Source organism: Phoxinus phoxinus (assembly GCF_949152265.1).
Source record: "Phoxinus phoxinus genome assembly, chromosome: 13".
Classification (NCBI taxonomy): Eukaryota; Metazoa; Chordata; class Actinopteri; order Cypriniformes; family Leuciscidae; genus Phoxinus; species Phoxinus phoxinus.
In genome coordinates, this window is record NC_136888.1 from 1,057,501 (window position 1) to 1,072,500 (window position 15,000).

Consider the following 15,000-nt stretch of genomic DNA (forward strand, 5'->3'; position numbering starts at 1 on the left):
TGTGGAGCACAGGCGGCGGGTGTGTGTGTTGTTGTGGAGCACAGGCGGCGGGTGTGTGTGTCGTTGTGGAGCACAGGCGGCGGGTGTGTGTGTGTTGTTGTGGAGCACAGGCGGCGGGTGTGTGTGTGTGTCGTTGTGGAGCACAGGCGGCGGGTGTGTGTGTTGTTGTGGAGCACAGGCGGTGGGTGTGTGTGTCGTTGTGGAGCACAGGCGGCGGGTGTGTGTGTGTTGTTGTGGAGCACAGGCGGCGGGTGTGTGTGTTGTTGTTGTGGAGCACAGGCGGCGGGTGTGTGTGTTGTTGTGGAGCACAGGCGGCGGGTGTGTGTGTCGTTGTGGAGCACAGGCGGCGGGTGTGTGTGTGTCGTTGTGGAGCACAGGCGGCGGGTGTGTGTGTGTTGTTGTGGAGCACAGGCGGCGGGTGTGTGTGTGTTGTTGTGGAGCACAGGCGGCGGTTGTGTGTGTGTTGTTGTGGAGCACAGGCGGCGGGTGTGTGTGTTGTTGTGGAGCACAGGCGGCGGGTGTGTGTGTCGTTGTGGAGCACAGGCGGCGGGTGTGTGTGTGTCGTTGTGGAGCACAGGCGGCGGGTGTGTGTGTGTTGTTGTGGAGCACAGGCGGCGGGTGTGTGTGTGTTGTTGTGGAGCACAGGCGGCGGGTGTGTGTGTTGTTGTGGAGCACAGGCGGCGGGTGTGTGTGTGTCGTTGTGGAGCACAGGCGGCGGGTGTGTGTGTGTCGTTGTGGAGCACAGGCGGCGGGTGTGTGTGTGTCGTTGTGGAGCACAGGCGGCGGGTGTGTGTGTCGTTGTGGAGCACAGGCGGCGGGTGTGTGTGTGTCGTTGTGGAGCACAGGCGGCGGGTGTGTGTGTGTCGTTGTGGAGCACAGGCGGCGGGTGTGTGTGTGTTGTTGTGGAGCACAGGCGGCGGTTGTGTGTGTGTTGTTGTGGAGCACAGGCGGCGGGTGTGTGTGTTGTTGTGGAGCACAGGCGGCGGGTGTGTGTGTCGTTGTGGAGCACAGGCGGCGGGTGTGTGTGTGTCGTTGTGGAGCACAGGCGGCGGGTGTGTGTGTGTTGTTGTGGAGCACAGGCGGCGGGTGTGTGTGTGTTGTTGTGGAGCACAGGCGGCGGGTGTGTGTGTGTGTCGTTGTGGAGCACAGGCGGCGGGTGTGTGTGTGTGTCGTTGTGGAGCACAGGCGGCGGGTGTGTGTGTGTCGTTGTGGAGCACAGGCGGCGGGTGTGTGCGTGTCGTTGTGGAGCACAGGCGGCGGGTGTGTGTGTTGTTGTGGAGCACAGGCGGCGGGTGTGTGTGTGTCGTTGTGGAGCACAGGCGGCGGGTGTGTGTGTGTCGTTGTGGAGCACAGGCGGCGTGTGTGTGTGTGTGTTGTTGTGAAGCACAGGCGGCGTGTGTGTGTGTGTCGTTGTGGAGCACAGGCGGCGGGTGTGTGTGTGTCGTTGTGGAGCACAGGCGGCGGGTGTGTGTGTGTCGTTGTGGAGCACAGGCGGCGGGTGTGTGTGTGTTGTTGTGGAGCACAGGCGGCGGGTGTGTGTGTGTTGTTGTGGAGCACAGGCGGCGGGTGTGTGTGTGTCGTTGTGGAGCACAGGCGGCGGGTGTGTGTGTGTTGTTGTGGAGCACAGGCGGCGGGTGTGTGTGTGTCGTTGTGGAGCACAGGCGGCGGGTGTGTGTGTGTCGTTGTGGAGCACAGGCGGCGGGTGTGTGTGTCGTTGTGGAGCACAGGCGGCGGGTGTGTGTGTGTTGTTGTGGAGCACAGGCGGCGGGTGTGTGTGTGTCGTTGTGGAGCACAGGCGGCGGGTGTGTGTGTGTTGTTGTGGAGCACAGGCGGCGGGTGTGTGTGTGTTGTTGTGGAGCACAGGCGGCGGGTGTGTGTGTGTCGTTGTGGAGCACAGGCGGCGGGTGTGTGTGTCGTTGTGGAGCACAGGCGGCGGGTGTGTGTGTGTCGTTGTGGAGCACAGGCGGCGGGTGTGTGTGTCGTTGTGGAGCACAGGCGGCGGGTGTGTGTGTGTCGTTGTGGAGCACAGGCGGCGGGTGTGTGTGTGTCGTTGTGGAGCACAGGCGGCGGGTGTGTGTGTCGTTGTGGAGCACAGGCGGCGGGTGTGTGTGTCGTTGTGGAGCACAGGCGGCGGGTGTGTGTGTGTCGTTGTGGAGCACAGGCGGCGGGTGTGTGTGTCGTTGTGGAGCACAGGCGGCGGGTGTGTGTGTCGTTGTGGAGCACAGGCGGCGGGTGTGTGTGTCGTTGTGGAGGTAATGGACGTACGAGCATCAGGAGGGATTACGGCTCAAATTGATTCCAGTCCTGCTTGTATCTAATGACCGGCCCGTAGAGTCGGCCTGTGTGTGTGTTTCATGCGGGACAACCCCAGCGTGATCCCAACCCTCGCTCTAATCTCAAACACATGCGGGCACCTCCATCACGGAGCACCTTTACAGTCTCTCTCTCTCTCTCTCTCTCTGCCTTCCACATTACAGAGGAACCCTCGACTGGCACTGACCTCACGGTGACCCGAGAGAGAGACCGAGAGAGAGAGAGAGAGAGAGAGAGAGAGAGAGAGAGAGAGAGAGAGAGAGAGAGAGAGAGAGGTTTGGTGGAGCTGCTCTTATTCGTCGTCGTGCTGGTGATAAACTTCAGACAGGCTAATTGATGGTCTCGCTGACATAACAATAGCTGAAAGCCTGGAGCTCATTTACAGACAGCTGGAGAGAGAGAGATAGAGGGCGAGAGAGAGAGAGAGAGAGAGGGCGAGAGAGAGAGAGAGAGGGCGAGAGAGAGAGAGAGAGAGAGAGAGAGAGAGAGAGAGAGAGAGAGAGAGAGAGGGCGAGAGAGAGAGAGAGAGAGAGGGCGAGAGAGAGAGAGGGCGAGAGGGAGAGAGAGAGAGGGCGAGAGAGGGCAAGGGACCGACTCAAAGAGACGCTTGTATCGCAGCCCTTGAACGTCCCGTGAGCGATAACACATGAAGAATAATGTTTGTGTGTGTGTGTGTGTGTGCTTGTGTGTGTTTGTGTGTGTGTGTGTGTGTGTGTGTGTGTGTGTGTGTGTGTGTGTGAGGCGGGGGTTCGTCCAGATACAGTAACACACACGGCTTCCTCTCACAGCGCTCTACAGTTCTCAGTTTGATCCGCCGGCTCTCAGATGTTTCTCCTCGACAGCAGAGAGCTTCACATGCGTGTGGAGAGCAGCTCAGATCACGGGATGGGAAACGTTCCCTCAAACCTTCTTCCAGTGATGTGTACAGAACGTTTGTTCAAAGTTATCTGGTCTTTAATAATGCACTCAAACATCAGCACACAGGCTTTAGTTATACATCATTCATTGATCTGGAACTCTTCAGTTGAATGTTCATCTACCGCTTTTAAATGTATCTACTTGTTCCGGAACGTTCAGAGAACATTCAAAAGTAACATTCCATAATGTGTGAAGAATGTGGAATGTTCCCTGAATGTTCACATAACCAAGAAGAAACTCAGACTCGAGTCCATCTCAAGAACAAGTCCATGACTCTACTCTCTATGTGCGAGTCCAGATGTGAGATCGAGTGCGGTCCAGTCTGCTCTCCAGCGGCTCCCGTGAGGTCTGTGCTGGCAGCTGATGTAACTGCTCGTGTTGTTCTTGTGTTTCCAGGTTCATCAACGCCAGAAGAAGAATAGTGCAGCCCATGATTGACCAGTCGAATCGAGCAGGTAAACGTCTTCCTCTCAGCTCTTGATCATGTGTGTGTGAGCGCGTCTACACAGCAGAACGAGTCTAACGGGACGCTTCTCGCTGCTTTGAGGGACATTAGCACGTCTCCATGATAATTGGCCACAGGAGAACTCTACAGTAATTCTGTTTCTCTTTGTGTTACGGTACATTAGAAAGTGATTTGCATAATCGTGCATGAATTCACAGCAGAAACAGAAGGGAAACTCTCTAGTTATTTGAGTTATTGGAGGCTTGATGATGTTGTGCAGATCTGAGGATGTACAGTGAACACCGGGATAAAGAGTGAACATCTGACAGTGGATGCGTGTAGATGTTATGATCAGGGTTTGAAATTAACACTCGCCAAATGCGAGAAAAATCACGAGCCAATTTGCCGTGTTATTATATTTCCTCACTTTGCTGGGGAAGTTTGTTAAGTCTAATCTGTGCAGATTTAGCGCAAATACTCGTGAGTCTTCATGATATATTTAATACAGTGTATTGCACAGAATCTGCTCGTATCTGGCGTTCTTGAACACACACGTCACTACACAACACATAACAGCGCTTGCTCATTTACACTGAAGCAATAGCGGAGATTATAAAGCATTTGGTGAACAGAAAACACATTATTATGTCCAGCATCCCTCATGTTTGATGTTCTGTGTCCTGTATTGATCTGTCCATCTGAACACACGTTTGGTGATGAGGATGAGAGAGGAAGAGGAGATGCTGGATGACAGGATTTAGTTTGAATAAGAAATTAATGTAAAATGTGGATTGGTGTGATGTAGTTAATCCGGTTCATTTCTTTTTTTTCTTCTTTTTTTTTTTGGGGCTAGTAGAAGTTCTGAATGGCCGGTAACTTCAAAAATGTAATTGCCAAATTGAAAAAGTTAATTTCAAACCCTGGTTATGATCCGAGTGAGGCAAGTCTAGAGTCGACTCTGTTCAGTGTTGCTGTCTCAACCCTCTCTGTGTGTGTGTGTGTGTGTGTGTGTGTGTGTGTGTGTGTGTGTGTGTGTGTGTGGTGTGTGGTGTGTGTGTGTGTGTGTGTGTGTGTGTGTGTGTGTGTGTGTGTGTGTGTGTGTGGTGTGTGTGTGGTGTGTGTGTGTGTGTGTGTGTGCTGCTGCTGCTGGGATAACCGCTGATTGTCTGGTGTGTCTTCTCTCTTCTTCCCCTGCTGTCCACGCTTGACTTCAATCAGGTTTTCTTCTTGATCCTTCAGTGAGCCAGGGAGCGGCGTACAGTCCCGAGGGCCAGCCGATGGGCAGCTTCGTGCTGGACGGGCAGCAGCACATGGGCATCCGGCCGGCAGGTGAGACAGATCTCTTCTGTGGCTCGTGTGTTTCTCACAGACATCGGGCTCTATCACACACTCGGTGCAATGCAGCGCCAGGCGCGACGCAAGTGTGTTTTGCTAGTTTCAGCCCGACGCAGTTTTCATTTGTTGTTTAACGTTGTTTAAATAGCAGATGCATTTGCACCCATCTGTGTCCATGATCTGGAGACGAGGTGTGTTCAGGAGCATTGTTGGACCGTTGCTGTTTTCAGAGAATAGACTGAGCCGTTGACCAACTGAAACCTGGCCTAAAGTCAATGGCACAGTGTTTTTTATTTATTTAAAGAGTGCGTTAGTAATGTGGCGGGTCCTATAGGCGGGTCCACAGCGCGTGTGCACTTTCTCCCGTAGATGTTCTGAAGACGCTGTAAAGAATGTCCGTCTGCTGTGATGTCGTTGATCTACTAGCCTCTGGTATCTGAGAGTCGCCAACAAGTTTTTCGGTAGTGTTGTGAAATATCTAATCCGAAGCTGTAGGGGGCGCTCTATAGAGAAACCTGCGAGCAAAAAGCGAGAATACAGCAAATAAATTCCCGTAACTGCATTGCCCTGCTTTAAAGGGAATGGGAGATGAGACTCTGATTGGTTTATTGCACGTAAAGCCCCAAACACACCCATTACTCAGTAAGAGAATAGGGACGACCCTTTTAGACCATGCGCCGGGAGCACCGACCATTTGTCCCATAGTTAAACTAGCAAAAGTTGATTCGGACAGGTACAGGTACTTAAGGCGTGCGCTTTAGACCTTGTGCTTAGATCGTTAAAATAGGGCCCTTGACTAGCTGGTTTAGGCTTGACTAGCTGGTTTAGGCTTGACTAGCTGGTTTAGGCTTGACTAGCTGGTTTAGGCTTGACTAGCTGGTTCAGGCTTGACTAACTGGTTCAGGCTTGACTAGCTGGTTTAGCATTGACTAGCTGGTTTAGGCTTGACTAGCTGGTTCAGGCTTGACTAGCTGGTTTAGCATTGACTAGCTGGTTTAGGCTTGACTAGCTGGTTCAGGCTTGACTAGCTGGTTCAGGATTGACTAGCTGGTTTAGCATTGACTAGCTGGTTCAGGATTGACTAGCTGGTTCAGGCTTGACTAGCTGGTTTAGCCTTGACTTGCTGGTTTAGCCTTGACTAGCTGGTTCAGGCTTGACTAGCTGGTTCAGGATTGGACACCCTTGTCTTGGACAGTAACATTGGGGTCTCCTGGTTCACAGATGTTGCTCCTATAGAGCTCAAAAATGTCTCATCAAATTCTCCCCAAATGTAATTATCTGAGCTAATGTCCACTTTGATTTGAATTAACCCTTGTGCGACCTGATGGGCATTTTTTGTTGGTTTTTGGATAATTTTCCCTGTATTTATGCCAACTTCATGAATTTTGGTACATGTGTGTATTTTTATTGGAATTTTACTATTTCACCCTCATTTCTTTAAAAAAAAAAAAATTTACACCAGTAACACAAATAGTTCCACTCAGGACCTTAAGGACAAAACTGTCCCCATTGCGATGTTTAATCCCAGAGCCATTTAACTATAAAATTAGGCAATCTTTGTTAATAGGCTTTCATTCTGTTGGCATGGCTTCAAATTTTAAATTTTACCAGATGGCGCCATTTTCTCAGGTTTAGCCTATAAAGCAAATACTCGCTTTATCCCTGTTTTCTGCTTCTGCATATTATAGAGCCGATTGGATAAATTATGCAGCTAGAATTGTGTGTGTTGGTGTGTATGTCATTGTGTGGTTTGTATGTGTGTTATTAAAAAAGTGTGCGCTTGAAATATTGGAGAGAGAAAAACACTACTGAAAATCCCAAATCCAAACCACTGTGTGTCCCAGTGGAGCTTTGTTGGCAAACTTTGGTACTGCACCCAAACACAAACTCATGTTTTGAGATATCAACCTCAAATTTTTAACATAACTTGTTTAGATTTATGGCTTTGATTTTCTAGCAGTTTTAGAGTTAGACATGTTTCACAAAATAGGCCCTATATATTTGATATAAAACATAAGTTTAAACCTCTATAACTTTTCTTTTTTGCCACAGACATGTTTGACCTCTATGGACACGTCTACGTTGTTTTACTCGACGCACAAGAGTTAAATGTTGGGAGATTACATGAAAAGCTCAATCCCCAGATGTGAAGTGTGTGGTGTGTTGGCACAGTAAAAACGTTGGGTTACACATACTGCGTCACTCTGTTGGGTTATTTTTCCAAAAATGTTGGGTCATTTTTATAATTGTTGGGTAATTTCTAGTAATAACCCGGCTGTTGGGTTAAATACGTATGTTGTATTTATGTATGTTTGAATTTATGAACACAGTATTACATTCAATTCTAGACTCCCCAAAATGTAGTTTATAATAAAAAAATATATTTGTTGAGTTTTATACAAGTATACAATCTGTATTTGAAAACAACTTGTATTTTATTTATTAAAATAATGTCATAAATTAAAATAAATAGTTAACTTAACTGTTGGGTTACTTTTGCAATGCATACCAATGCATTGTGTTAAAATAACCCACAGTTGGGAAGGTGCTATACCACCCCAAAGTTGGGTTACTCGTTGGGTTATTTTTAACCCAACATTATTACGTGTGTGTGTGCGCGCTGAACTCTGACGGTGTGTGTGTGTCTCTGCAGGTCCTATGAGTGGCATGGGCATGAACATGGGCATGGACGGCCAGTGGCACTACATGTAACGCTCTACAGTAAAGAAAAGGGGGAAGTAAGTACACTAGCACTCGTTCTCTTCCTCCGCCTTTCTTTCAGGAGTCTTTCCTGTCCTTTTCCTGTCAGAATTCCCCTGAAATCCCAAAATAACAGCATAGACGCTAGCTTTACGACCGCCATCACGAGTCAGGTGAGACGCGGGTCGTGCAATGTTTCCCGGGAAAAAAGGAAAAAACAAGGCAGGAAAGCACTAAAGTGGAATTTATTTATCGGCGCGCTCAACGCCTCACGCGGCCAATGCAAATGTTGGACATTTGAGGGGAAAAAACGTGCATCTCCTGGGGTAGAAGATGACGGGGTGAAATTAAGCGGGCTCCAGTGAAGCGATAAAAAAGGAGAAGTGAAACTGTCCTCGGAGTGACATAAATCCGTCAGGGGAAGGATTGATGCCCAAATTATCTTATATGCAAAGACGGGAACAGCGCAGTACATTACGCTCCCGGAGAGAGATATAGAGACGCGGGTGACACGGCCATCCTTCACCGGGGAAGCGCCTGCCTTTTCCTTTTTTTACTGGGAATGGAATGGGAATATCAGCGTAGGCTACGGGAAAAAATGCATTAAAGAACGAGCGTGTGTAAATGCGCTTGCGTTCCTCGTCTGATTAAGCTTCCCGCCACTGACATTTGAGGAATCAAGACGTATGGCGTCCCAGAGGTGGCAGGGCAGAGAAGATTTTATTTAACACCTCTACTTCTTGCTCAATGAGCCTCAATATAATAACACTTGGCTTGATTAAAAGAACCCTTTATATGTAAATAGACAGCGGGTTCCTGTAGGTCAGGATAGCGAAGCCGCGCGCTAATAGACTCAGAAACACGGCGAGCGCGTTCACTAAAACAGCCGCGGAGACAACATTTGCTCAGCTTGGGTAATTTTTAATACGGTGCGGGATAATTCTCAGACTATTTAATTACGTAAAATATTTTATGCTTCATGAGCAATTAGATTAATAGCTTAATGCGGAGGAATATTAGCCATCTCTGATTCGATTAGGCACAGGCACAATATGGTGTGATTATGAAGTGTGCCGGAGCGATCAGAGAGGTGTGCTGTTACTGAACAACACATCTACATCACGCCGCGTTTAACGGGAGCTTCACTCGTTTCATGAGCTTTAATAAACACGTGCACATCAGAATCCGGCCTGATGACCCCGGCGTGACCCCGACCCCTCCTGTAAACCACTCTTGTTAGTGACCCCGGGGTCACGGTCACAATGCTGGTATTAAAGGCCTGAAATCAAGTGTTTTTAGCTTGTAGTGTGAGTATGTCAGCCTTAAGGTTATCAATAAGCTTTCAAAACTATGTTTTCGTTTGACTGTATATAATGTTGAATATAATGTATAATAATGCAGTGTGTGTATATGTGTGTGTCCTGATAATGCCAGATGTCTGATGTTACCAGTGAAAAGTGTCGACATTATTATAAATATATCTAGTCAGTGACAGAGATCAAGCATATTCATCTACAATAATTCAGTATTTCCAGCTTCAGAATCATGAATATTGTTATTCTGGTGTCTCTATTGTCCTGTTCATTGGGTTTCAGCACCAAGTCCAAGCTGCTCATTTACACACACTATGTTGCACCAAATTTAATCATTTTCTGTAAACCTTTTATCATATGTCTTGAGTATCGCAGTAATTTGGTGTCGTGAGTTCAGTGTGGAGATATGTGTCGGATCGTGACGAGGGGATCTTACACTCCTACACCTTTATCAAATGTCTCTGTTTGAATTCCTCCGGCTGAATGTAGATGTTGCAGATCTGACTGTGTGTGTCTCTGAATCTCAGGTCTGCAAGGAGTGTGTGTTCCTCAGCGTGGTCCTGTGAACATGAGCATGGCATCACCGGCACACCCACTAAACCCACCGAACCCATCAACCCACCAAATCCACCAAACCCACCGAATCCACCAGACCCACCGGATCCACCAAACCCACCGGATCCACCGAACCCAACGAACCCACTAAACCCACCGAACCCATCGACCCACCGAACCCACCAAACCCAACGAACCCACCAAACCCACCGGATCCACCAGACCCACCGGATCCACCAGACCCACCGGATCCACCAAACCCACCGAACCCACCAAACCCAACGAACCCACCAAACCCACCGGATCCACCAGACCCACCGGATCCACCAAACCCACCGGATCCACCGAATCCACCAAACCCACCGGATCCACCGAACCCAATAAACCCACCGAACCCATCGACCCACCAGACCCACCGGATCCACCGAACCCACTAAACCCATCGAATCCACCAAACCCACCGGATCCACCGAACCCATCGAACCACCAAATCCACCGAATCCACCAAATCCACCGAATCCACCAAATCCATCGTATCCATCGAACCCATCGACCCACCAAATCGACAGAACCTTCGACCCACCAAACCCACCGGATCCACCAAACCCACCAGACCCACCGGATCCACCAAACCCACCAGACCCACCGAACGCACCGGATCCACCAAACCCACCAGACCCACCGAACCCACCAAACCCATAGGATCCACCAAACCCACCGGATCCACCGAACCCACCAGACCCACCGAAACCACCAAACCCACCAAACCCATAGGATCCACCAAACCCACCGGATCCACCGAACCCACCAGATCCACCAAACCCACCGAACCCACCAAACCCATAGGATCCACCAAACCCACCGAATCCATCGAACCCACCGAATCCATCGAATCCACCGACCCACCAAACCCACTGACCCACCAAACCTATTGACCCATGGAACCCACCAACGCACTAAATCCACCAATTTCACCAAACCCACCAAACCTATCAACTCACCGACCCACCGAACCCCTTGTCCTCCTCGCCCGTGTGGCCATGCTGATGCACAGACACCAGAACTGACCACGCCTCTCCCGGACCCGGCCAACACCGTCCTGGATCATGACCCGGACAAAACCCCCATGAGAGATTTGTGAAGGAAAAGACAAAAGCGGTGAACTAGAAGCTTCACCTGGAATTCCAGTCGAGCTGTGATCGTTTTTTTAATCTTGTGAATTTTGTTACTTCCGTTGCTGGAGGACCAAGAGCTGACGACGAAACACTTGTGAAGTCTTGGGTGTCTGTTCCTATCAACAGAGGATGTTTGAACTTGTGAATACACACACACACACACACACACACACACACACACGATAAAGAAGAAAAGAAGAAAAGACAAAAGAGACTCCAAGAGTTCAAACTACTGTAGTATAAGCATAGAAACTAAATTAAATCTTGTACATTTGTATCACTCGCGTTCTGTTCCTGAGCTAGTCCTAGCGTACGCCTGTTGTTCACACTGTGTGTGCGGACCCGAAGCGGAGGATCTGCGGAGACGACTCCTCTCCTCTCCTCTCTTCACCACACCCCATCCTCTCTTTCCTCACGCATCTCCCCTTCTTCGGTCCATGAATGAATGTTGCCCTGTAGGTGAAGTTCTTCGTTTGAATTGCCCAAGCACTGGATTGTGTTGCTTTTATACGTTTTTATTTTATTATTATTAATATTATTATTATTAATATTATTAATTTTGTATGATGGACTCTCAGAGTAAGAGCCTTATGAAGGACGTGTTTCCTGGAGAAAATCCAACATCCTACAGCAGTTTCACGCCTGGGGATCAATATATATATATACATACCACATTTATATATATATATAATCTGCCGTATATGGACGATGCCGACACGCGGCTCTCTGGCACATACAGAAGAGAAGCGATCGCGATGTGAAAAACTTTAAAAAGGATGAAAAAAAAAAGAACTTAAATTATGAACTCAACGCTCGCAGAGAAGCCGAGAGATATTGTAAGAAACTTCGTACAGAGTTCAGTCTATTAATTGTTTCATGTTAGATATTCTATGTGTTTACCTCAATTGAAGACGAATGTTTTTGCTAGTTTCAGATCTGCTGTGGCATTGATATTGTATGTCCATGACCCCTTCCTCTCTCAGCACGTGCTCCATAGAAGAAGATACTGTCTCCCAAAAACATTCAATACTTGTATGAGGACTGTGGCGTAATGTTTCAAAGGTGTTCAGTCACAAATGCTGTAATAAATATTTCATTTTTGATTTTGGTAGATTCTTGTGTGCTGTACAGTGTGTTGCATATCCGATGTGGACATGACGATATACACTCCTTATCATTGCTCAGTTTAGCCTGACGAGTCTCTGCTGCGCCTCCTGCTGGTTCATCTCGGCACTGCAACCGCACATAAACTACATTACTTCAGAAAAAACACTCATAAAATCATCCACGGCCATAACACTGAACACGTGCGCAATTACAACGAATTAAATGCGCTAAACACATTCAAACATTTCCTGAAAAATCTAGTGGAATAAAATAAAATAAAAATACGTTCAAAAGCAAATGTTTCAAGGGCTTGATGTGAAAGTGGATCTTTCCTCATTATTTTAATGTTTAATATGTTTTGTTTTTTCTGAATATTTACTGAAGGGTTCGTTTGCACGGAACGTCTCGTTTTAAAGCTCGATGCATAAAAGAAAACTGCATTTCTCCAGAGCAGGGTGTGTTTCATTATTTGTAGAGCACAGTTACATTATTATTATTAATAATTAAAATGTACATCAACGGTAATAATTATTTACAAAATAATAACGTTGAAAATATGTGTCTATAACTAAATATCCAGTCGTTAAAATAGAGATTGCGCGGTTTCTACACGCGCAGATCGACATAAAACCGCAAACAGCTTCATTTATATTTCAATAAAATAAAGATTTGAGTATGACTAAATAATATACAGTCTTTAAAATACAGATTTGCGTGATGCGATTTATTCTCGACCTTTTTAATATACGATTAATTCTTTATGCATTTATTCGCAAAGATTCACAAACGGGCATGTGTGATTTTAATGGATAAATTAATAAGCATTCGAGAAAAAAAAATAGACGTGCGAAAGATTTAATTTGAATATTAGAATATGAGCAGAAGGGAAGAAAGGAGAGAAAGGAGAGAAAGGAGAGAAAGGACCCTGATCACTGTGAGCTGATTTTAATATTAATAGAGGACAGGAGGCGGACTGCATTGAGCCCGTGACAGAATGATGGATGATCCAGCCTTCATCATCATCCTCCTCTTCCTCACGTCAGCGGCACAGGAGTGTGAGAACACACAAGCACACACACACACACACAAGCACACACACACACACACACACACACACACACACAAGCACATACACACACACACACTCTTCTCAAAACTAGGAGAAAACGAGCACGTCAAGGCGGATCGGATGATGTTCACGCGCGTTTGTTCACGATCTCGTGATGAAGATGATGAAGAAGATGATGATGTTTTCTACACGCATCGGCTTTAATGCAGAGACCCTGCTCGGCATCTGCTGTGTGTGTGTGTGTGTGTGTGTGTGTGTGTGTGTGTGTGTGTGTGTGTGTGTGTGTGTGTGTGTGTGCGGGGCCCCGGGGTCACGCGCAGAGGCCCCTGATCATTAATCACTGTCAGCATCACAGTGATTCTCTATTGATGAGGATAATGACATTAGCTCACAGTCACTGATCAATAAAGCACAAGCAGAGCTCTCTCTCTCTCACACACACACACACACACACACACACACACACACACACACACACACACACACACACACACACACACACACACACACACACACACACACTCCTCTCTCTCTCTCTCTCTCTCTGTAAATCTGAAGATCTTCACATGATCTCAAACTCTCTCTCTCTCACACACACACACACACACACACACACTCTCTCTCTCTCTCTCTCTCTCTCTCAAACTACGGCATTATTTCACACTCAAGCGACAGAAACATCTCGAATAATTAATAACTGAAGATTTATTAAATGACGCCATCAGCACACAGACATATATTTATTTCACACCGGCGACGAAGAAGGTTTTAAAACGCATACAGTATTTATGATGATGTATGATATGTATAGGCCTACAGTAGCCTGTAAAAATATTACGTGATATTATTATTATTAATTTCACTAGTGTTATTATGGTTTTAATTATTTATTGTATTTTATTTATCTACCGTATTTATTGTATTTAATATTATCATTTAACATTTTCGTTGTTGTTTTTAGGCAACTTATTTACCAACATAATGAAGAAACACGATTTGTGATTTATATGGATTATTATTTTCGAGTAATCTCAGGAAAAAGTCTCATAATTTCTGCGTGTGTGCAGCACAACATTAATATTTATCATTGTATCTCTGTTATTGTATAGGATATGGCATTATATACGTAGCCTACTACTAATAATAATAGTAGCCTAATAATAATAGCCTAATAATAATAAGCAGAAAATGGCCGTACATTTCTGAGGTATTTCTTTGGTAAATTCTTAGCATTTCTGACTTAAAATGATATAGGATTAATAATGAATTATTAAAGACGGACGAGCAAAACTGTTTACATTATAATTATATATAATATAATTATACACTCTGGAAAATGCTGTGTTGTTTCAACCCAATTTTGGGTCAAATATGGACAAACACAAACGTTGGGTTAAAAATGTAATTAAAAAATGTAACCCAACGGCTGGGTTTGTCCATATTTGACCCAACATTGGGTTAAAACAACACAGCATTTTTTAGAGTGTAATGACCAAACATTATAATTCTATTAAATAATACGCCTATCAGAAAATAAAATTCGCAAAAGTGACAGAAATACTGATATGAATGTTTATTTGTGTGTGTGTGAGAAAAACAGTGTAAGTGTATGTGTGTTGTGTATATATGAGTGAGTGAGTGTGTGTGTGTGTGTGTGTGTGTGTGTGTGAACAAACCCCGGGGCTCAATATCACAGCGACCCCTTCAGGTTGACACGTAAATTAATAAATAAGGGCGTGACGCAATATTTCTGAATCTCATTCCTGTATATTTATAAATGATCCGAGCGCACGAGCTCCTCAGTCACTAAAGCATCACACACACACACACACACACACACACACACACACACCTCAGTGAAGACACCGCACTTCACGAGCTGGAGAATCGATCGTGTTAATTTCCTGAAGATCAGGATCGTGTTTCCTGAAGATCAGGATCGGCCAGACGACATTTATGAACAGAAACATCTGAATATTAATGCTAGTTTTGTGACTGTTCAGAATCTCACAGTAAATGTCATTAATATATTTCGTTTCGTTCATAATCATATGACACAATTATTGTCAG

At 46.3% G+C, this 15,000-nt stretch overlaps 1 protein-coding gene across 3 annotated transcripts in view; it reads left to right on the forward strand.

Annotated features, from left to right (window-relative positions):
• meis2a (Meis homeobox 2a) overlaps positions 1 to 9,749 on the forward strand; it is a 74,622-nt gene extending 64,873 nt beyond the window's left edge. For 2 of the 3 annotated variants that reach the window (XM_079633249.1, XM_079633250.1), the window contains exons 10-13: positions 3,628 to 3,686; positions 4,895 to 5,005; positions 7,665 to 7,749; positions 9,552 to 9,693. In XM_079633249.1, coding sequence (XP_079489375.1) covers positions 3,628 to 3,686; positions 4,895 to 5,005; positions 7,665 to 7,723 — 229 coding nt within the window. In that variant the 3' untranslated portion in view covers positions 7,724 to 7,749; positions 9,552 to 9,693. Of the gene's footprint in view, positions 1 to 3,627; positions 3,687 to 4,894; positions 5,006 to 7,664; positions 7,750 to 9,551 lie in introns of all 3 variants that reach the window. The other variant, XM_079633251.1, reaches the window with a different exon arrangement.
• Positions 9,750 to 15,000: the final 5,251 nt, after the last annotated feature.